Source organism: Indicator indicator, chromosome 1 (genome assembly GCF_027791375.1).
Source record: "Indicator indicator isolate 239-I01 chromosome 1, UM_Iind_1.1, whole genome shotgun sequence".
NCBI lineage: Eukaryota > Metazoa > Chordata > Aves > Piciformes > Indicatoridae > Indicator > Indicator indicator.
The window spans coordinates 46,597,332-46,620,995 of NC_072010.1; the positions used below are offsets into that span (position 1 = coordinate 46,597,332).

Below are 23,664 nucleotides of genomic sequence, written 5' to 3' on the forward strand. Positions count from 1 at the left end.
TACACCACAGCAACAGTTTTTGCTGAGTCTCTAAGTATGCAACTGTACTCCAAGCAATGGAAATATAATAGAATTACACTCTCACACTGGAGTTTGACAGCAAACATCATTTCTGTCTTCAATAGGCAAACACATTTATTAGCATGCCTTACATATTAAAATATTCAATTCAAAATACTAATCTGGAACATCAATGTCAATGCTAAATTAAAAACCATACAACTGTTCAAAATTACCATATTTAAAATGTGGAATTACAGCTTATAAAGAAAACAGCTACTCAAAAACACCTGTTCTTTGAAGAAAATTATTCAAATTTTATGATTTTTTTTTCTTATCTACTACTAATCAATTTCCTCCTCAAATCAGTATTTTCCCCTCTATTTTAAGGGTTAAGCATGACACTTCTTCCAGAAATGTCACATTCAATGGAAATCATGAATCAGGAGCAGCTAATTCTGCCAACTGCCATTCTTGCCATTCCACATAGGTGGTGGTGGGGAAATCAACACAAACAAAACACCCAAAATACCCAAACCTAGGCTTTGTATCATGTTCTAAACATGTAGCTTATGGGAAACTTTGGAAAAAAAACTATTCCTCCTTCTCCTTCAAAATCACTCTTGCTCTATTTCCTTAGCTAGAAGGTACTGAAGAATTCATGTAGGCCAACTTTTCATAAATGCCCGTTGTCTCATATTTCCTGCTGACAACTTTCATCCATCTGTTTCTTCACTATAAAAAGGAATTTAAATGTAAGTTAGGTCAAGTTAGGTAAGTTAGCTTTAGAACCTTCAAAGGAAAAAATTTGTCTTTAGACAAGAAAAATTTTTCAATGTTAAAAAATAAAAATCTTCTATCACCTTTCCCCCTAGGTTTGAAATTCATACATGTGTTAATATAATGGCCCAAAAGACCATTAATCATGTATGTTTCTACATACAGCATAGTTTTGGGGTTATTTCTATTATATTTATCTAGACTGTTTATCCCATAATAGGATCCACTGTTAATTAAGAACCCCTTCTGATGCTTAAGAACCATATTTACCTTCATTTGTCAGATTCATCCTTGTGTCTTGCTATTACTCCCACTTTCTATGTTCTTCTCTCAGAGCTTCCATTTAATAGATACATTTTTAGAAAGGATTATTTTGTCAGGCTACTCTCTGCATTTAATACCCTACTTACCAGATTTTAGAATTACACAAGTCCCCATCCATGGTGGTGAGGTTGGAGTAGATGATCTCTAAGGTCCCTTCCAACCTAAGCCATTCTATGAAAAAAAAAAACTATACCATACTTTCCTTCTTTTCAAGTTGGTGATGAGATACTGAGGACTATTACTGAGGCAGACCAGGAAAAGCCAAGAAAAGGGAGAGACTTATGAGAAGCAGATTACGAAACTTCATATTGTCTGAAGACAAAAGATACAGTGGAAAGCCAGATGAAGTGCAGAATACACAGAAGGAACGTAGTAACTTGCTTACTGAGAGGTTCTTAATGAGAGGAGAAATCCAAGAAATAGAGAAGGAATAGGATAATACGACAAAAGTGAAATTCAGGTTAGAAACGTTGCAAAATGAGATGCAAGAATACAAACTGCAGCATGAAGTGTGTGGACCTCAGACATTTGCAGGTAATCAAAAAGAAGTGCTCTCTACATAACTCCAGGAATTAATTATGAAGCGTCAGCAAATGTCTGCGAAACAAGCAAACAGGGAACAAGACACAGCCCTCAAGGCAGCCTTTGGCATTTTAGTGCCAAGAGCCAAGATGGCAAAAAAGGGGAGAATTTCATTAGGACGGAATGGAAGCGAAGTATATTAGGGTAAGTAAAAACTACAGGAGATTTGGAGGAAAGGAAATGTTTTAGGAAGCATAAAACACTTTCAGGTCCAGCATGGTGATAGTACACATCCCTCTTTCAGGGTTGTTAAAACTCTTTTCTGATGACATGTAACTGTACAACAAATCAGATGTGAAAAAAAATTATTACAGCTTTTTATGGGGGAAAGAGATGCAAGCTAGTCAAAACAAGCACGCATGACAATTTGAGGGAGATAAAGAAGGAGATGAAACTAAGATTCATGATAGCCTTGACACTTTCTGCCTTCCAAATACTTGACTGTGTATGTCTTGTTACATAAATGTGAAAGAGGTATTTCTGCATATAAACATATAAGGTAAATGAAAATAGTAAATATAAACCAGAACTATTCTCATTGAGTCTGTTACAAATCTGTGTTCTAAAACTAATAGAAACATAAACTATTTCTACTTTGAAAACCAGCTTTAGCAGTAACCACCTCTTTCAGACAGTAATTACTAACTCAAGTAAAACCATTTAAAGAACCATATGTGCCCACTATTATAGACAGAAACCTACAGCTTTCTCTTGGAAAGCGTTTTTAAACAGTCACGCACGGGTTTGGTATTTTTTTCAAGAAGAAAGAGAGGCCTTTGGTTGATTTTCACTTGTTTGAAGTACTTAGAAATAAATATAACCTCTGGGGCCTGAAACCATAAAAAGAAATATTTAACTAAAACTATGGAAAGGTGTTCCAGCAATATTTAATAAAAAATGTTGTATCTGAACAGGCAGTTCTGCTGTGTATTTATGTTCAGCAATGAACAGAGAATAGTGTTACTGACAAACTGATTCTAAGCTTGGGCGATAATAAAGAGATTTATATGATACTCAGAGCCTTCCACAGCAGAACTAATTACTGAATTAACTCAATCAGCTACATTTTAGAAATATCAAAAGTTACCCAAATATAGGCAGCCTCAGATAATATAGTCTCAAAACACCTCCTATTATTCCCAACAACCCTTAAGCTGTGATGAATGGAGCTGGCTATTTCTCAAAAGGTTATTTATACATGAGACTCAAATACATGAAATTGATTTTGGGGTCTCTTCAACTGCTCATCAGAGCCATTAAGCTAGTAGAAAAAAGCAACTGAGTGAAGTAGCTCTAGCCCTGCCACAAAAAAAAAAAAAAAAAAAAAAAAAAGCAAAGCCAGCCACATAAACACAATGTACATAATTTTGGCTGAAAAAAGCAAAGTAGTATGATCAGTATTAAGAAACTTTTAGGTTTAAATAATACATTTATTATCCCAAATTGAAATACATTTTTCCACTGCTGATTTTAAGGATCTGATTTGTCACTAAAACAAAATGTCCTTCTTGAGTTAAGCAACCCAATTCAAAACATGAAAACAGCATATATACAGCTACTAATCACTGATGTTGTATTCATGTAGCTATTGTAGCAATTAATGACTACTTCTTCCCACAATATTGAAATTCATACTTTGTAGAAAAATGTATACTTATCTTATTTCATACAAGAAACCACAACTATACTCACGAAGGAGTTAAATGATTGTTGTACCTGTAAGCACAACCATCACTTTCTCCCTTAACATAAATGGATCACTGGAATATATTTTTAAAATAGAGGTCACTGTAACAGGACTAAATTTTGAGATTTGATAAAGAAGCATGAACAACTAGAACACACTAAAACCTGTAGTATGTAAACCATATACTTTCAGCCCTTGTGCTGGAACTGTTAACTCCCATTTCAACATTCAGCAGGCAAATGACTGAGAAGTTTCTTTGATCTTTTGTTTTGTTTGCTTGCTTGCTTTAGGAATGAAATATTCCTGTATTTACTTACAAGGCTTTCATATTCCTCTTGTTTATAAAATGTTAAGATCTACTGAAAATATTTGTATTGAAAAACATCAATAATTGTAACTGAAGAGTGATCAGAAACCTTTACTGATGGATCCTGTTCTTTACTACCAAAAACTACATGTGTTGTTACTCCTTGATCTGGTATAAAAGAACACATTATAACACTAAGATCTAGAAATCGTAATCCTGACAAATAAAATACTGTACCTGAAGGAAAGACCCTAACAGAACTAATCTGGCCTTTAACTGGCTAATTAGTATTTTCAGAAAAGAAAAAGGTTAAAGCCTTTCTTTGGATCTGTTAGCAGCTACTTCATCAGCAAGGATTTCCTCAGTTACATATGCACAAATATTAGAACTTTCTGAAGTAACTAAGCAGCCTGTCTATTCTAACATTAGCCTAATTTTTTTTTTTTTCAGTTTCCAAAGCCTGAAATTCTGTTTAAATGCTCTTGTCTCTTTCACGAAAATACAGGTATTGTAAGAGTTCAAGAATGGTGCTATGATTCTCATCAACTCACAGAGACAGGCAGTTTGGATGGAGAGACAACAGAACTCCAACTTTTTCAATCTGACTGTAAATCAAGACTGAGTTTCGAATCAAATTTTCATACCCAACTATGCAAACAGAGATCTTCAAGTATTGTTCTGTTTTATCATGTAAATTGTTCTGAACTGAAATAGGAAACTTACTTTAAACCCTCCAGGTAGGCACACCCACTACCTCCAGCAGCACATAAGCATGGAATACAAATGTTCTTTTGACAGAAAATAGAGTACGGATGTGTACAACAAGCTGGACAGCAGTAACTGAAATGTTTCTCTATTGCTCTTTGCCAGCAAAATGTAATGAAGCTCAAACGTGCCCTAGACAAAGGAAGAAACACAAGGTTTCCCCTTTCCAAATCATAGCTAAAATTAACCACAAAGATTCAAATAAAAATAAATACTCTGTCCTGTCTATATACACAGGGACCTATAACGTTTCTCTTCCCTGTATTTGTGATAAGACAGGTCATTTCTTACATGCAAGTGAAATAAAGCCACAGTTTTCCCCCACAAGGTTTACTGGCATGGAGCCTAGGAACTAAGTTCTACAACAATGCACCTTTTGTATCTGAGTAAAAACAGTATGTAATTCCTGTAAGGAGAATCAAAATCATATTTATTGACACAGAAGGAACTTAGAGACTATGCTATTCCAAGGAAGCTGTTCATCTCCTCCACACAAAAATCTAATCAGCCTCATTGTCACGCCTCACTAAAATATTACGACCCGTATCAGTCTAAATGTCTCTAACAACTGGATCAGGGCACCAGGGTATCTTAAAGAAGTAAAGTGTTGAGAACTTCTTACAGTACTTCTTGTTTCTGTGGGAAACTAACAGTAATTCCCAAGGTAGAAAATATACAAGGCAAGAAAATTTTGAAGTGATGTAATATTTTAAATTTAGTCAGTGTCCATTTTTTCATGCTATTCCAACTTAAAAGAATTAATTTTATATAACAAGAATTCCCGTTTATTATTACGCAACAAAAATTCATGATCATCATAATGCTAACTAACACTAGACAGGCCTGCAGTTATTTCAACTCTTCACATAAAGGCAACTCTTAATATGAAAAATATTTTTTCAAAACTATTATTCTACTAGAAAATAGCAAAAAATGAAAGATTACTATATGAAAGTAGTATAAAGTACCACTCTTCACCATTAAAATTCTGACTTTCATGAGTAGGCTTTGTTAAACACAGATTTTTCCCAAAATTCCAAAACATGCTAAATAACATAAGATAGATATTTAGGTTCTGATTTTTGTTGGTTAATATATTGGGCTCACTGAAGCAAGCCCATTCTATTTTCTTAAAAAGCAGAGTAATAAGTTTGCTTAAAGTATCAATCCTCTCATCAAAAAGAAAGTCACTTACCTCTTCCTTCTTCCAACCTATGTCTCCTATTTACACGTTGCCGCTTTTCTTCCTGCCGTAACTGAAGGTGTTCTTCAATATTAACTCCAGGAACAGGGACAGCTACACGGAATAAGAAAGTAAAATATACAAAATTATTATAATAGCAGTAAACCCTAGAAGTAAATGAAAATTGAAGCCTAATAACTATCTGCTCTAACACAGTATTTAGAAATAAAGAAAGGAGTTGAGTAAATTTCAAGAGAAATTTCAAATCTTATCTCTGAATTTCCTGGGTTTAATCACTGCCACAATTTCAACATCATTAAAGATTATTTAGCAATTAGCTTCTATGATGCATATTTAGTTATCTGCTGTCATGGTCATCTCAACTTTTCCAAAATAAGTTTCAGCAAGCATTACTGTTAAGCATAAAAATTGCTTGTATTTTTAAAACATTAAATTAGACTGATATTAACTTAGATTAAGATATTAACCTAATTAAAATTTTAGATTAACATTATTAGATATGTTAAGAACAGTTTAAGAATGCTTTACCACTGTATGCTCTGTGCTTACTAAGACGTACACAATTACTTTAATGCATATATGTGTCTACATGTACCCCTGACTTAAAAAAAAAAAAAAGCAGCTAATTTAACAGGAATTTGACACAAATTGCTATGCACCTTTTTGAACAGAAAATATGGCGGGCATGAATGTAATAAAAAAAGATACTATAAGCACGAGTTTTTTCTGATTTTTTTTTTTCAGCAAACTCAACCTGGAAGCATTCTCAGTTTGTTCCAAACAAATGCGGTCAATGCTGCCCCTTCTAACTAGGGCCAAGAACTGTTTTCTATCCTGATAGCAGGGGAGTTAGCACAAAAACTAACTCCTATTTGGTCATGCATGAGAACAGACCTATCAAGCAGAGCTGCAACTGTCACAATCACTGCCAGTATAAACCCCAGTTCTGTGATGTCCAAACAAATTATACCAAGAAATACCTGCATGGAAGCATCAGGACTCGATAAGTGAAGTTACTTGAGATTGTTAGCACAAACTTCTCACAAGAACCACATCTAGTCTCCACTTAACTTTTGCTTCATGAAAAAAAAAACCAACCCCCTCACTCAACATATAACATAATTTTCTATTTTTACTATTCCCTGCCCCCTGAGACAAATTGGTGAGATGTATAAACATTTTAAGTCATGCACCTGATTATTTCATGGTTGTTTTCTATACTAGATACTATATCCATACAGCCATGCTTTATGTAATCTAAGTATTAAAAAATATAAGGAAGAAAAATCTGATCTCCAAAAACCTGTAATTGCTGATTGCAAATAGAGAGAACACAGAATTATAAATACTGTGATAACAGATCTTACAGGGCAAGATCCCAATTTGTATTTTTCAATAATCATGATAGTTGGTAATTCTTTTCCCCAAGGTAGTTATTTTTTTAGGGGGTGGGCGGTTAGGTGAGGTGGTGTGGGAAGTATTCTGCGTATTTTAAAAAAGTGACTTCCATGCTCTTGGCAAATTACTCTGAAATTCTAAGAGAAAAAAGTTATGAAGAAACAATATTCCCCAGTCTTTATGTGAGTATCAAAAATGACAAGCACAGCTTTGTAGCATCATCATTAGTATTACAACCACAAGTGAAAATGGCACACACATCTATAGTAAAGGCAACTTCACTTACCACAGTGATCCCAATTTGCAATATCTCCAATAAAGAAATCTGCCTGATAAGCAATATTTTATCCATTTAAACTATAATATACTAAAACTAACCTATGTGTATAAAAGTTCAGTAATTTGATTGGAAAGATCTGCATTATTTAAGATACAAAGTTTTATCATACAGAAGAATCAAAATACTACTGACACTATTTCAATTCAAGTTTCCCAAGTCAGTAGTGTGACTGAGTTTTTTTTAAAAGTGTAAACAGATGTACTGAGGACAAAGTGCCATAAGAAAGAAAACAAAAAGCCATCTTACTAATTTTGTATCACTTACCTAGCAAGAGATCTAAAGGTATCATCTCTTTTACAGCATCAAGAATTCCTCTTTGCCTTGCTTCCTGGCCATCCAGTTCTCTAGCACACGCCTTGCAGCAGCCACATACAGCACAGCCCGACTCACCTGAGCCACAGCCACAGATTCTGCAGCAAACAGAGTTGCTTTATCACTATCTTTTATTTTCATGCATTACTGACGCCTTGGTTATTAAAACACACATTATTAGTTTGTTCCATCTGTGGACATGTATTTTTTCTGAGATAAACAGAAAAGCATAACTAATTTAAATCCCAGCTGCTGTTGTGTTGTGCTATGGAGCAGAAAACCACCATACAGATTTGAAGTGATTTCTCAGTGTGAATTTTTCCTTGTTAAATTAAGTATACATCACATGAAAATATGAATAAGGAAATAATAAAGCACATGCAATGCTAGAGAAATAGTAATGGTAATATGTAAAGCAGTGGCCCTTTAATGCAGTTCAGCACTGAAGACAAAAGCAAGTGGAACATCAAGGTAAGAAAACCAGAAAATATATGACAAACAAAATCATACACCCCAAAGCCAGCAGCAGTTAAGAGGCAGATTAGTGTTCATATTCAACAGTTTCTAGTAAAGAACTATACACTAAAGAAATGTACAAAAATTCATTGTGCACTGAACTAAATCATCTCAAGCTAGTTCCAAAAATGTTAACCTCCTCCTGACTTTTAAAGGCCAGACTCCTTTAAAATATGCCATCTTAGATTTAAATTTCAGAACACATCAACTGAGTCTACATTCAACATGTACTTTAGCCACTGACTGCACCATAGCAAGCATATTTCCATACGTTTGCTTACCCTCCAGGTACTCTGTCAGGACGCCCACTACTAACACAGCTAGCTCCATACCCTGTGCAATCTCCACATACAGTGCACACCATACACTGCTCCAGCTTCCATTTATGCATGCCTGGAGGACACATCATGGACTTCTCATCTTTTTCATCCAGTTCCTCTTCTAGGTCTTCATCCATTGCTGTTGCCATGTTTTCAACTCCAAAACCTGATTAAGACATTGAAACAAGAAATAGCTGTTTTCTCAGGCCAGTAACTCCCAAGGAAGCTCTGAAGAACATTCACAGATCAGATTTCAAGATCAGTAATTAGGCATGTCTCACCTGCTTGCTCAGCCGTAACAATGACACTTCTGAAAGCTTTCTAAGCATGGGCTGGGGTATATAGCTAGGTTTCACAAGTCAAAGGGAACTGAAACATTTCTATTCAGTAACAGGTCATTTACTTGTCATGTATGAAATATTCCAGTCTGGCAAAGGTGAACTGATATGATTTTTTCATACCTGTATTTAGGAGTAATAGAAACATATAGGGGTATGGAGAAAGATGTAGACTTGCATTCATGTCCTGTTTAGACTGAATGCAAACAGGAAAAGGTAGAAAATTTTCTTACTAGGACAACAGCATATAGTAAGACAAGGAGTGATCAGGTTTAAACTTATTCCTTCACTTAAAGAAAATGTTTTTCAATGACAGAAGTAATTGAGATTTTTAACATTAAATTTATTAGCGTATTCAGAATACCAAATATCTGACAGCTGACGCTGAAAGCATCATTACCTGAGGTTTTTTAAGCACACTGCATGTACTTCAGGTTTAGTAATAGAATTATATCTTACAACCAAATATTTAGCTATGTTTTCACTTGTGATATTCAATCTAGGTCCCTCACCTTTTCCTCCCTGGCTCATGGAGCCTGTGTCTCGCCCACACTGTCCTTTATTATTTACACCAAATGTCCAAACTTCTCCATTCTTCATTAACACACAGGTGTGAGCTTTGCCCATAGCTACTTGAGTCACAAAATGGCCTTTCAAATCTGTCACCAAACCTGCAAGACATAAAACAGTTGGGTGATAAATTGTACTTTCTACATGAGAAGGAAATTAGCGATATAATGAAATTGCTAGCGGATACTAACAATTTCTAAATTGATGGCAAGGGAGAAAATCAACAGATATAAAAAAAACCCTCAAGTTCTAGAATAAGAAGTGAAGAGAGAATTAGGGCTAGGCCATTCATCCTGAAAAGAAAGGAATGCCACAACCAAACAAAACCCTGCTGCAAATAACTTCTGAAGAAAGTTCCACAGGAACTGTAACACCATAGGAGTTTCTTTAACACTTTGTTTACGTTGAGATGGTAGTGGACCCACCTGTAAATTTAAAGTAGGCTGTCTTTTGAGCACAGAAACACTTCATGCCTGGTTTCCTGCAGCTTTTGCTCAAAACAAAAGTCATCTCATTTCTGTGACTTATTCCTGTGTGGCCTTCTAGTGTTAGATCAATACAATAAATTTTTGTCTTAATTTTTCTTCTCCTTAGAGGAAGCACTCATTTGGGTACTTGTCACCAAGGCTGCTATATATTTTTTTTACAGAACTTAAGGTCTTTCCTTTTTTGTCCTTTTGCCATATTTGACTGAATCAGCAGAAATTTGGGGAACGCACAAAATCATCTCCACAGGCTAAAAACTTGCAGACTAAATCAAATTACTCTAGTCGAGAAATCACTTTAAAGACAAATATTAACTTACTTGTACTGTCAGAGTAAATGGCATCTTTTCCAAACATGTACAGTTCTCCATCTTTCGAAATTACAGAACTGCTTCCATTATTGCACGCTGTCGAAATGACAATCTTTCCTTCCATTTTAATGATTTTTTTAGGTTTATATGGTTTTGACTGACGTCGGCTTTTAGCTTTAAAAAAAATACATTGCAAATCATTCTACAAAAGAAAAACCTTTGAAGGCACAACATGATTTGTTTTGTAGTTAGAATTTTACTAAGATTCAACTAGTTTATCTCAAAACCTTCAATAGCAAAGTCATGATGAGATATATATCAGGAATGACTCTTCGATTTTTTTTCTTTACATAAAGATTGAACTAACAATGAACTTTATGAAACAGCACTTAGTAAAAAACGTCCTCCTTGCCATCTAAGAAGATTGTGTATGAAAACATATGCACGATAATTTCATAGAAAAATGTTACACACACGTTGGTTATTTTTTAAACAAAAATCCATCTTTAGAAAACTTCTGAGTCACAACAGACTCCCATTTATAGGAAAAATGCAATTATTAACATCTCTGTGTGGAATGGGTGCCAGTACCTGTGGCTGGCATAAAATTCTAACTCCATGGCATGCTTACATGTTCTTGGAAAATGTTAAAACTCTTTCCAAATTGAAAGGCAGTGAATAGACTTTTATCACCTACTGGTAAAGCAAGCGTAATACATACTTGATTCACCATCCTCTCCTTTACTGGCAGAACCTGTGAAGAATATGCTTCCATCCTCAGCAACAAGTAAGGCATGTGAGCCATCATGTCCAACAGAGAACTGAATAATCTTTGGGGATTTTGTGATTGGTAGTTCAACCCATTTTCCTGCTGAAGGACCACCTTGTTTGATTCCAAGGCTTTGATATTTGCCAGTATAATAAATCTAGGAGAGAACAGTTAATCATTTTCAGTTATGCCACAGCACTTTAAACTTGGATAATTGAAAAATTTGCATTGCTTTTAAATCCTGTCATTTCAAACTATACAGAACGTTTTCCCGACACTGTTTACACCACTTAAGTTTATCTCTATCCTAAACTCATGAATTTTGACTTAACAGGAAAAATACTTTGATTAGACTCTTCTTGTAATGAACTGTGCTTTCTACTGTGCCACAGAGTTAGCTTTCATACAGATTTTTTTGGCTAGATGAGTTGAACACAAGAAAGAACTGTTCAGAAGAAACTACTCAGAGAAAACTATGTGCTTAAAACACTTAAGGAAATGTCTGATCTGTGCAAAACCAAGATGATGTTATATAATAACTTAAAATACCAAATTACTACTAAATTTAATATGCATCAATAATTTTTAAAACTAATGTAATAGCATAGTGGCCACTGAGTACCTAAACATTCACACAAAATAAAATATTCCACATGAATAAACTTAAAACTACTGACATGAACTGAAAACCATGAACCACGGTACTCAACAGTGCTATAAAACGTATATGTTCACCTATGTGGACACCTAAATCCCATTTTCATTATCTTATAAAGTGTATTTCATGCCTAAAAACACAGCTGATATTGAAGAGGCAGCAGTTATGTCTGAAAAGCAAATTAATTTGCTTCCTCTAATGTTTGAAGGGTTTTGATAAATCCAATTCTGTTTCACACTATTAGAAAAAAAGTTACATGTTTATGAGCCTTTTCACCAAACTCAGTTTGGATAGCAGTAAAGGAAAATCTCCAATATAACAACACAATTCCGAAAGCAGGAAAACAAAAGAACTATGCTTATATGAGAAAAGTAACATTTGTTTCCTAAACCAAAATAGAAACAAGGTAAATAATGTAAAAAGTCATAGTGACAGTAAGCTAAATTATTATTTATTAAGTTGCCATGAGTATGCAAATCTCTGAAAATCAGCCTCAACTGAGCAGAGCATATCAAATCATTAAGAACAGGTTTAAAGAAATCAAATAAAAAAACTTTACTAAGGGAAGTAAATAATTTTCTGAGGCTGAGATTTGAATAAATCACTATAGTCACACTCTTTATATAAACTTATGAGGGGAAAAATTTTTGCAAATGTGCTAGTATGTTATTTGTAGACAAACGGTATTTTTGTTCCCCAAATCTAAAACGAAGCCCCACGCTGTCTCTATGTAAGACCGACTATAGAAACTGCAATAAATTCAAGTCCCAGATTTCTCAGTGGGTCCAATGCAATCTGTTTATTTTCAAATAACCATTTGCCTTCTTCCCTTTAAAGTGAGATCTTAAAATGTACTTAAATATAGTTACATCAATTCAACCTAACATACTAAAAAGGGCAACAGGTATTTGGTGAAAAAAAAAAATTGTAAACAAAATATGTAGAAATATATTTATGTAATTGGTTATTTGCTATAGAGCACTTTCAGTACCTTTCCATTAGCAGTTTTCATCAGTGCAAACTCTCTTCCAGCACCAAGGACAGCTGATTCCTCATCAAACCCTGTACCTGTGTAAGATAGTGTTAACTGGACAGGATAACCAGGCAGTTTCACAGACCAGTTCATAGACCCAACTAACTCCATCCAAATCTGTCAGAGAGCCATAACAAAGTTCCAAGAAACTTAGAAGTGAAACAAAATTTTACTGCCACAAGAAGGCTTACTGGACTAGACCTGGCAGCGTTGTTCAAAAGAAGAAAAAAGCACTAGGGCAATAGTAACTGCATTTGGTTAGACAAAAGGTCCACGCAGTCAAATATGGTTTTGCTCTGATAGTGCTAAAAGCAGACACCAGAGCAAAAATCCCCAAAGAAAAGACCAAGTGAACTTCCTCCAAATACCAACTATTTTGCATCTAGAATCCTGATGACAAGATGGCTTCCACATATTTCACATCATTAAACATATTTATTTTCCATCCAGCAGTCTTTTTAACTTTGACCCAGAGAAAGGACTTCTATAGATTGCTTACGTGTTATGCAAGCACTATTATTAAGTCCAAGCTTCAAACAATTATGTATTTATTACACAGAACACTGGAAAACTGTAATGCTATAGACAGAAAAGGTGGTTCAAAATGACTGGATTACTCAGTAAAATAAAGCATAAGCAATTTCAAACCCTTTATACTTCACCACATATTATAATAGAGCTATATCTTCCTAGACAAAGGCGAATAAAGGGAAACACAGTGTTTTGGTTTTATTATTTCAATTACTAGGCTTGTTATTAACCTTCAAAGAAAAGGACTTACTGATAATGTGCAAGTCTTTCTCCAGATCAAACAATGAGATGCCACAGGCATGTAAGCACTTTCTTGCAAGCTTAAGCTGCAGCTCTTGTTGTAGCACTGGCTCAGTACTTGTTGCAAATATTCGCACTACAAAACCATCCTGCAAATAAATAAATAATCTACTTCATACTGTATAATAAATGCATTATTTCGGAGTAATAACATTTCAGAGTAAATTAGAGGACACTTAGATAAAATAGAACTTATATTAGAAAAGAAACCAAATAGGATGAGCTTCAGCTCAACCTTAAACATGTATTAAATTTTATGAACATGTGAACACAATGACAATCTTCATTGGGCCATGTTAAAAAAATAGTTGTTCCATTCACAGGATTTTCTTCCAGTTGCATGTCTGGTATCTCTTGCTAACCCTGTCTCATGCCAACCCTGTCTCATCTCTCTACTACAGCTTTCTCAGCATCAAAATGCAGTGACCAGTCCAGAACTAAGAATGCAATAACAGAATAGCTAGAACTCCTTTGCCCCTAGTAGAAGCACTTTTTTGGGTCTCCATAGCTTTAGCCCAACAGACAATTTTCATAAAAAAAAAAATCTATTGAAATGTATTGTCTTTCATGCCTCCTTATTAAATTTGTCTGAAATTCCCCAACAAATACCAAATCAATTGCAGAAAAATAAATTAGAAAAAAAGAAAATTATGATTAATCTTTAAGAAAGTTATCCCACAGAGACCCTGCAGAATAATGTATTTAGAAGTAATTATTCCATGTATAAGACTTTTTTTCCCCTCAAACAGCAGCAAAGTTTTAAGGAAAACTTACCCGAAGGAAAAAAAAAGGAAAAAAAATTGAAAACTCATTACAAATCGAAATTGTGGGGATAAATACCAAAATGCTGCTCCTTTATGCACAAAAGTGGCAGTTTCTCATTATCTCTAGTTACAAGAATTTCTTCCTTAGTTTTATTAGTGAAGAAAAAGCCAAACCTTAAGCGAAAAGGAAGCTATAAATATTGTAAAATAGAACAATTCAGTTGAAAGAAAAATATGTTTCCTGTCATATGCAATACTTACATCTCTAGATGCTGCTATTTGATTAATATATTCTCCATCAGTGAAAAGGATGTTCTGCCCTTCAGTATGACAATCTGCGAGAGAAACATGAAGCACACAGCTTATCATACACTCTGCTTCTAATGCATTGTCAGAATTATTTTTGAGTTCTCATTTGTCTAAAGAGATTACACTGTTTTCCTAACACCTTGTTATATGCTAAGATCTCCTCTCTCAAACACATACAATACTCTTTTCTCTTTAAAAAAAGCATTTATTAAATATTAAGTGGTCAGCCCAATATTTCACTGTAAAAACTTTTAGCATGCACCTGTAATGTGTATTCTAAGCTATTATACATCAAAATTCTAATTTTCTGCAAGTGTTATGTCCTTCTCCTTGCTCAAAGGCTTTTTTCTTAAATAAGGCCATTATCAAATCCACTTAAAAATTATACAGCATATACTTGAATGCATTACATGTTTATTGAAAACAGGTTAGCTGTTTTGAAGAAAAAAAAGAATTCTGCCCATATTAGAGAGGAAAAAAAATAAAACCAAAAAACCCCAAACAAACATCCCACCCACACAAACAAAAAGTCTGTCTCCACAAGAAGAAAAGTGGATTCCTGCACCATTTCTTCCCTTCTTGCTGATGGAGCTACTAAGAAAGAGATTGATATACAGCTTGTAATGTGCTTGTTTCATTGACTGCACAAAGGAAAGTGACCTCTTCAAAAAATATTAAAGGACAGGTACTTGACACTATCTGCTTCACAACCTGAAGAACAGACTGCGGACAGATATCCAAAGTTTCTGCCTGGAGATGACTATAACAGAAAGAGCTTTTATTTTACTTGAAGGACATATCTACAGACACCTGTTAATTATAGCCCAATTAAAGGCTTCAAGAATCACTTTCAAGCATTACCTTCCATATTTATGTGGTGCATACTGTGCTTGCTAGTAAGTACTTGTGCTCATGCAGGCTACCCTCAATCAGCAATATTTTTCAGACTAAGTGAATAGCCCTGAGCTACTTCAAAAAACGAAAGCATATATGATGTAACTCTGACTTCTTCCTCTGAACACAGCAGTCCTTCTCTAAAATACATAGTAAGCATCACTGTTAAAAGAAATGTTCAAGATTAAAACCTCCTCTGTAAATTGGGGTTCAGTCACCTAGAAATTCTCATGGAACTCAAGAGATTCTTTTATGATATTTGGTCTAGGAAAACAGATCCCCAGCATATGAAACTTAGGACAGGCATCAGATACAAGAATGATGACGCAGTCTGGTAGTTCCAGGTACATTTTCAGATTTGTTAGGTGACGTATCAGAGCAGAAGGACTATCCTTTGAGAGAGAAACTTATGGTTTCAAGAAACTGGTGGATCCTACTGTCTAAGAAAGGAGAAGATAATGTTCTACAGTTCACTGAGCTTTCTAAGGTCATAAGACTTCTAGCTAGAATCAACTCATAATCACATCTCCTAATGAACTTCTAATCTCCTAAGCATCCCTGTATGAATAAATTATGAATACCGTATTTAAATGTATTATCACCAACCCAGGCATTTGAAAGAGATTAACTCCAGACAGGATTATGTCTGCATACCAAAATACAAAGTGCCTTCTTATATTTATGTTAGGATGCAAACCAGAATTTTTCTTCTGATCATTGTTTAATCAGAAAAATACTCGTGTCCTTCTATTTATTTGAGTGGCTAATAATACTAAATGGTATCAATCATAGCTTGTAACTACCTAACACATAAGAGGTGTTGGAAATAAATCATAAAATCATAGAATCAACAAGGTTGGAAGAGACCTCCAAGATCATCCAGTCCAACCGATCACCCAGCCCTAAGCAATCAACTAGACCATCAGGCCCCTCACCAGCTTCGTTGCCCTTCTCTGGATACATTCCAGTACCTCAACATCACTCCTGAATTGAGGAGCCCAGAACTGGACACAGTATTCAAGACGTGGCCTGACCTGAGCTGAGTACAGGGGAAGAATAACCTCCCTTGTCCTGCTGGCTACACTATTCCTGATACAAGCCAGGATGCCATTGGCTTTCCTGGCCGCCTGGGTACACTGCTGGCTCATGTTCAGGTCAAATCTGAGCCAAATGCTCAAAGTTTAAGCAAGGAAAACAAAAATTGGTATCCCAAGCTAAACTCTATAAAAGTCTTCAAATTGAGATAACCACATGCACTATGATATTGCAATATTATTCCAGTATTTGAGAATAAGATGCAAAAAACCTCCCAACAAAATACTGCAGATAGTCTAATATAGCAAATTGAAGACAAAGAAGCAGTCTAACTCACGATCTGGAAATCTGTTTCCATTTCTCTTCCACTTACCTGAAAATACAGTGGGTGAAAGAGCCAACTACAACTACACCTTCAAATACCTAAAGGTTCTTACCTGGCAAAGTAACTGTACCGTCTTGCTCCAAAGTTTCAGGGTTTATTCTTATGGCTGTCATACTGTGATTATTCGCTTCTCTATATAATAAATAACCCTGTTAAGAGTAAGAATACACATAGGTATGAAAATATTAACTAGATTGAGATATTATCAAAAGTGAAAAAAAATGCAATAATTACTTGAAGCATTGTTTTAAAAATTTGGAAAATTACTTTTAACACCAAATTTGCTTCATTTTGATAATCTACTTTTATTCCACCAAATTCTGCAAAATGTCCCACAGATTTTGCCTCCTTCCTCTACACTTTCTACATGCTGTAGATCAGCATGCTAAACCTCAGACATAGCTTCTAAAGAAACACATAGCAATTTTTTCATACAATTATGGTTAAAAGCCACAAACACAGTTAAAAACAGTGTTCTTGTCCCCACTTTCCACTCATCTAATAACAGGAAAATGCAACCACTCCTTTTCTTTCCATCTAAACTACTTGGAATTTTTCCCAGATAAATCAGTCTCTGAAATAAGAAAAAACAAACCCACAGAAAGAAAAATAAGCACATTAAAACATGTGTGTATATATATATAAAACATGTGTGTATATATGCACACACACAAGAACTAAAAATAGAGTATGTATTTGTAATGAACAATTTCACTTCAAAGGTATAGCAAGGAGTACACTTAATTTGACATTAGGACAATGAGATCACTCAGTTGAAGGTAAATATATAGTAAGAGTTGCCTGGCAGTTAAAAAAATTAAATAAGTCTTTGATGAAATACAATTTTTCATTTGTTGTGGAGGTTTCTTGTTGGAGAAGCTGAGACAGAGCACACAGTCTTAATGGCAGGATTTCTTTTAAAATCCACTCTTTCTATAGTGAATAGCAAAGGTATAAGAAAACATTGATATTCCAGAAAGTAAGTCTAAAAAAAAAAAAAAACATTTGAAAATCCTAACACATTTAACTGCTGTGGTAACATCAACAATTATCTTTACTTATTGTTTAGACACCTTCAGCTCTCCCAACCAAATCACCACTTCAGTATTTTACTGCAAATGCTTTAAAACATGTGTTTTCACATAGATCTTTCAAGTATTTTTACACTATTTTGTTGCAACAGCACATTTATAAATCCACTGGCTTCTTTACAAAGCATACCAATTGAGTGTACAACTCATGGATTTACACCTTAAATGATCAAATTTAGAGAAAGTCTTTCCAGCACATGTCACTAATACTTTTCATTACTCCTTTCTATATGCCAGTACCATCAGATGTTTCTCATCTTCCACACTTCAAAAGTCAGTACCAAAAACACTGATTTTCTGTAACTAAAGCCAAAGGACAATACAGTATGCACTTTCACATAATCAAAGCAAGGTCTACTTAAATTACTTTTGAGAGTTGGGAGGTGGGTTGCATGTTTTAAGTATCCACCTACCTGAGCATAGCCTAACCAAGACTTTTTTTCCTTTCTATTTTTGATGCGAGATGTAGAATTGTATATATGGCCCTGAAAAGCAAAAAAGTCTAGTCATTTGACAAATACCAGAGTGGTAACTTCACACAATCTAAGCAATGTCTTCAACCATACTGAGAAGATTGTAAGAAAATGGTGTACCGTTCTCATAGAAATAATCAGAAACTTTAAACAAATAGTGCAAGAACTGATAATTAGTAAGCTAAAGATTTGAATTGAAACGGGACATCATAAAAGTAAAAATATTAAAATATTCATCACAGGAGAAAAGAGACAAAAAAAAAAAAATCACCTTACCCTCACTGTCCCACTATATCCAGAGCCTATTTTGTAAAGTCCATCTTTACATAAGAGATAGAGGAAAAAACCATCACTCTGAAGTAGGCACTGATCATCTTCATCTACAGATATTTCTTTCAGTGGCCATTTGTGCATCAAAGCTGCCTTCTTTATTCCATTACTGAACCAGTCCTGGATTTGGATTTTGCCCACCAAAACTGCCTGTACACTCCGCTGAAGAGAGTTTAAAATGGTTGGCACCTACACAGTAAAAGAAATCGTGAGGAGTGAAAAAACACAACTATTATTTAAGCACTCTATTTTCTGTTCTATCTCCAGCTGAAGACAAAGAAATACCTCCTCTTATCTCAAAAACAGCAAGGGAAAAAGTTAACTGAATTTACACAATAGATCTTCTCTGAACTTATGAGCATATAATTTACATAAATTCCCAGCTACAGAGAAGTTTAAGAGCAAGACCTGAATGGTTTGACAAGCATGGCTGCCATTATTGGTGAGGATAGCAGAGATTGCTTGCAATGTTCTTCCAGTCTCTCCCCATGCAGCTACCAAACTGAAGAGGCAAGCGCAGGAAAGTGCTGTCAAGGACTGTCCTGTACTGTCATTCATTCCTGTGCTTCGGACAGTGATTTCCAGAAGAAGCTGGAACAGGGATTCTGCAGATGAAACACAGTAATTCCATAGAGAAGTCACAAAATCATACCAAGTAAGTTTAATTCCCCATTGACTGGCAAATCATACGATTCAGCTTTTCTCAGTCATAAAGTTTAGAAAGAAAGCATCTTAAGAGACCTCAAACATCCTTAACTTTTCATTCTTTTTCAGCTAGAAAAAAAAAAAACAATCTTGATAACCATAATGGCTGGAGATTAAGAAAAACAAAGTCCTTGTGTTAAACACATTAATAAGAGATGGCCCAGAGCAAGTTAAGCTTACCTGCCTGTCTACCTCATCACTGAGATGTGTAGGTCTTGACCAAACTTGTCTAATTTTTAAGACCATTACCCCTGTTGAAGCACATCTCATTTCTCAGAAACAAGAATTTCAAATCAAAGCTCACAAATAATTTTGATCATAGTAACTCTTTTCCAGCACTCTTTAGCAGTGAACATCTGTAACATTCAGGTCTGAACAGAAATCCAGCTCAATTTTTTTGACATCACTAAGGCAGTAATCAAGCCAGAAGCCATCTTTGCAGCTTTCTAATACTCTGTACATAAATATAAAATAAAAACTTTATGTAACGAATTGCTATCACCTTTGGAAATGGAATACTGTTGAGTCAAAGCATAGGAAAACATACATAGAAAGTCTTAACACATTTTATTTTTCTTACTTTTAAACGATGTATGTTACAGCCTAGCCTTCCTTGCAGTTCTATAAACCAGTAAAAGCTATGAATTAACCAAAGATAACTAGCTTTTAACTTAAATATATAATCAATCATAGACTCAAAGCCATCAGTAGTTTAACTTTCATTTTAAATATCATTAAAAGCAAAATTAATTTTCAGTGAAGCTTTTGGATGAATAGATGAAATAAAAGCAAGAATTCTAACACTATTTTATAGAAAGCTTTATATAAATTACATTAAATAGCTAAGCTGCAGATTATAACAGCAGATCAGAAGAGAATTTAACTGTAGAACTATCATCTCTCCGTTAATATCAGATGTTTCATAGCTTCAGTAAGACAAATCACAATTCGTAAGGATTTTAAGGTTAGGTACCATGTTTCAGTGAAACTCTGCATTACACAGGAACAATACATGAGTTTTTATCTATATATATCCTTATGTGCCAACATTCCTGCTCTACAAATGATTAATGCTGAAGTGCAGGTTACATACAGCACAGTGCACTTATGCTACAGAATAAAGTTACTCAGAACAACTATGCAACTATCTCTTAAACATTTGCTAGGCAACATTTTCTTCTGTCAGTACAGATGCATGTTCATACAAAGACAGTAACAGATGAGATATTACCTAGGACTTCAGGAGGCTCTGACTGCAGGCCTTCTGGTTGCTGGCCCTGGAGCACATTAAGTAGGGCTTGCAGACTCCTGAGACACAAGGATGGATGAGAAAATCTTGTCTCCTTTATCAGTTCAAAGACTTCACATAATCCAACTTCAATGATCTAAAGAAGTACAGATTTTACATCACTACAAGTATACGCCAATGTTTACAGAACAAGACAGCTATTTGGATAACAAAAATGTAATATGCAATACAATGGTAATTCAAAATAAAAACCCTACCTATGCAACTGTACTAGCAAATATTAAAATAGGAGTGATGTCCCATGGAAGAACATATCTAAAACAGTTCCCTGAAAAAAAAGGAAACTTAAACTTTTGGACAAGATAAGACAAACTGTGCCTCTGAGCGCTTATTATTTCTATCAAGTTCACGTTTGACAGACCTCTTTCCTTGCTCATTAACGTGAGCCAGTAAGCTAGAAATTGCTTCCAATTTGACTTCCCAACTTGAGTAATGATATACTGACAGCTAATACTAGTAACACTAGTACTTTCCCCTTCAAAGCCTCTGGATTTATTTTTGTGAAGATACAAAAAATAAGAATTGCTTGCCACTACATCTCGTATCTGCATTATACCAATTAATACAACATCTGTAAGAGCACTGTTTGAGCCACTCCTACTTTCCTTTTCAGAATTCCTGAATATTCTGAGATTTCAGTTATGCTTCCCTCCACAGACTGTTCCCTAACAACTTCCTTCTCAAACTCAGTATGTAATAATGATGGCAATGTAAGAAAAATGAGCAGAGTTAAATCATTTAAAATAAGAAGCTGTATCTTTAGAACTTCACTATGTGTTTGAGCCCCAATGTTTGCAATCTTTAATATAGACTCAACCCTCAGGAAAAGCAAAGGAAAAGACTGAAATGTGAAAATGAGTAAAATTGTTAACACAATCGCCACTCATGCTTAAAACAGATCTATTCTGACATTCTCTGCTTGACATCTTTTAACTCTTTTCTGTCATTCAATTTATTTTGATTCCTGTCTTTCAGAAGTTATTTTAACACCTGTTTGATTTTTGGAGGAAGAAGAAAATCAAATCAAATCTTCAAAGTGCAAAAGCAATTTACATGCAAATTACACCTTATGTTTAGCATTTTTAATGTAGTGGAGTAAAACGCATGCATGGAATCTACAAGGAAAATGACTACCAACAAAGTAATAGCACAGATATTTTTTCCCAGATGCAAAACTCAGCATCATCTTGCAGGCTCAAGAATGAAACACACTAGAGTACAATTAAGAAATACCCTTTATTTTCAGTGGCAGTATCTTTAAGAGAAACTAAGAATTTTAATGTATTGTTCCAAATCTTCAGATCAATCTCCTCCAAAAAAATCTCACAAACCTAGCAGATGAAAAAAGCAGAGAATCTAACACGCTGGAGATCATAATCCTTCCGCTATGGTAGCAAACAACAATGAATATTTCTGCTGGGATTTTGCCTGATTTGCACAGATGTGGGGTTGGGGAGTTTTTTGGTGTGGGTTTTTTTGTTAGTTTGTTGTTGGTTTTCTTTTTTATTCCTTAGTATCTGAGATCAGACTGAGTAGGCCTCTTCACCTTAACATATGTAAGTATATTATGCACACAGACATGGGTGTATCTCTCTCAGCTACTCCGAACTGCACTGAAAGACAGAATAAGCAGCTCTTTCCAAGACAGCTTAATCTTGGTCTCAGTGCCTTCTGAAAGGTCTCTGAAACAAAACAAGCACTGCTGCAGCCTTGGTCTGTGTCACAACCTGCCCCTTTCCATGCAGTCATCCTCCTGTTCCCTTTGCAACACCTTTGACACTTCAGATTTCAAAAAAGCGTAAATCCACCTTATGAAAGGTACACAATATTCTAGCCTCGATGCAGACATTATGACCCATAAATAATTCCCCAAAAACCCCACCTGTTTTTTTTCAAGAAGTGTTATCTAGACTATTTTTTAATTTGACTTCCCTCTCATAACTGCCCAATACTCATGCTGCTATGTTCATTTAAGAATACATAATACTCAGCATATTTAACACTCTGCATTAATTTATACTATATGTATAAGAAAAATACTTGATATGGGTTACACATTCTCTTAATTAATTTTAAGACTTAAGGTCAGTTTCTCAGGAAAGTAATTATTTTTCTTTTTTTTTTTTTAATAAAGGTTGAAAGTATTCATTTTTACTTAAGCTTATTAGCTAAACAACAAAATGTATGCCACTGCAGGAATATCTAAGTCAGTTAATTCCACCTTAATCGTCTTAATCCAGCAGTTGCTCTTTTAGTACAGGGCTTTTATGGATCATCCGTAACCCAGTTTTAAGTTTAATATTGGTGGAAGCAAGTACCTTTTTTAATTTCAACAATTACTTATCAAATCAATAAAACTACTCTGAGTAGAAAAATTTCTCCATCATTAGCTAAGATTATCAAAGCAAGTTTAAAAAAAAATTAAGAAATCAGTAACTCAGATTTATGACTTTCCACCATTACTCCTTCTATGAGCATAAAAGAGTTAAATAGTACAAACCTCACCCTGTTGAGCTATAATGTCTAAAACATGCATTATTAACTGTCCACAGTTACCAGTGCCAAAAGGTACCAAAGCAAAAAAAAAACAAAAACAGTGAACATTAGAAAACTGTGGTAGAAAGAATAATTGATAGTTGCTGCAAATATACATATACTTGGTAAATAGTCTTAGAAAACATTCCAACAACTGAATTACAAAACTAGAAATAATTATTCTTTTGTGAGGAGTAAAACAAGAGAAAGTACCCTTTATCACCACCAGTAAGTAGCTTCTGACAGGTGTGAGAACTGACATATTGGCATTGTCTGTGGACTTTTGAAGCTCTAGGTTATTTTC

The 23,664-nt window shown here is 34.7% G+C and overlaps 1 protein-coding gene across 1 annotated transcript in view; it reads right to left on the reverse strand.

Moving 5' to 3' along the window:
* Nucleotides 1-12,725, reverse strand: part of MYCBP2 (MYC binding protein 2) — a 131,760-nt gene extending 119,035 nt beyond the window's left edge. Inside the window, exons 1-7 of the mRNA XM_054381668.1 lie at nucleotides 12,658-12,725; nucleotides 10,961-11,165; nucleotides 10,249-10,413; nucleotides 9,386-9,544; nucleotides 8,497-8,701; nucleotides 7,652-7,797; nucleotides 5,641-5,742 (exon numbers count right to left, since the gene is read on the reverse strand). Coding sequence (XP_054237643.1) covers nucleotides 5,641-5,742; nucleotides 7,652-7,797; nucleotides 8,497-8,701; nucleotides 9,386-9,544; nucleotides 10,249-10,413; nucleotides 10,961-11,165; nucleotides 12,658-12,678 — 1,003 coding nt within the window. The 5' untranslated portion in view covers nucleotides 12,679-12,725. The remainder of the gene's footprint in view (nucleotides 1-5,640; nucleotides 5,743-7,651; nucleotides 7,798-8,496; nucleotides 8,702-9,385; nucleotides 9,545-10,248; nucleotides 10,414-10,960; nucleotides 11,166-12,657) is intronic.
* Between the last annotated feature and the right edge of the window lie 10,939 nt (nucleotides 12,726-23,664).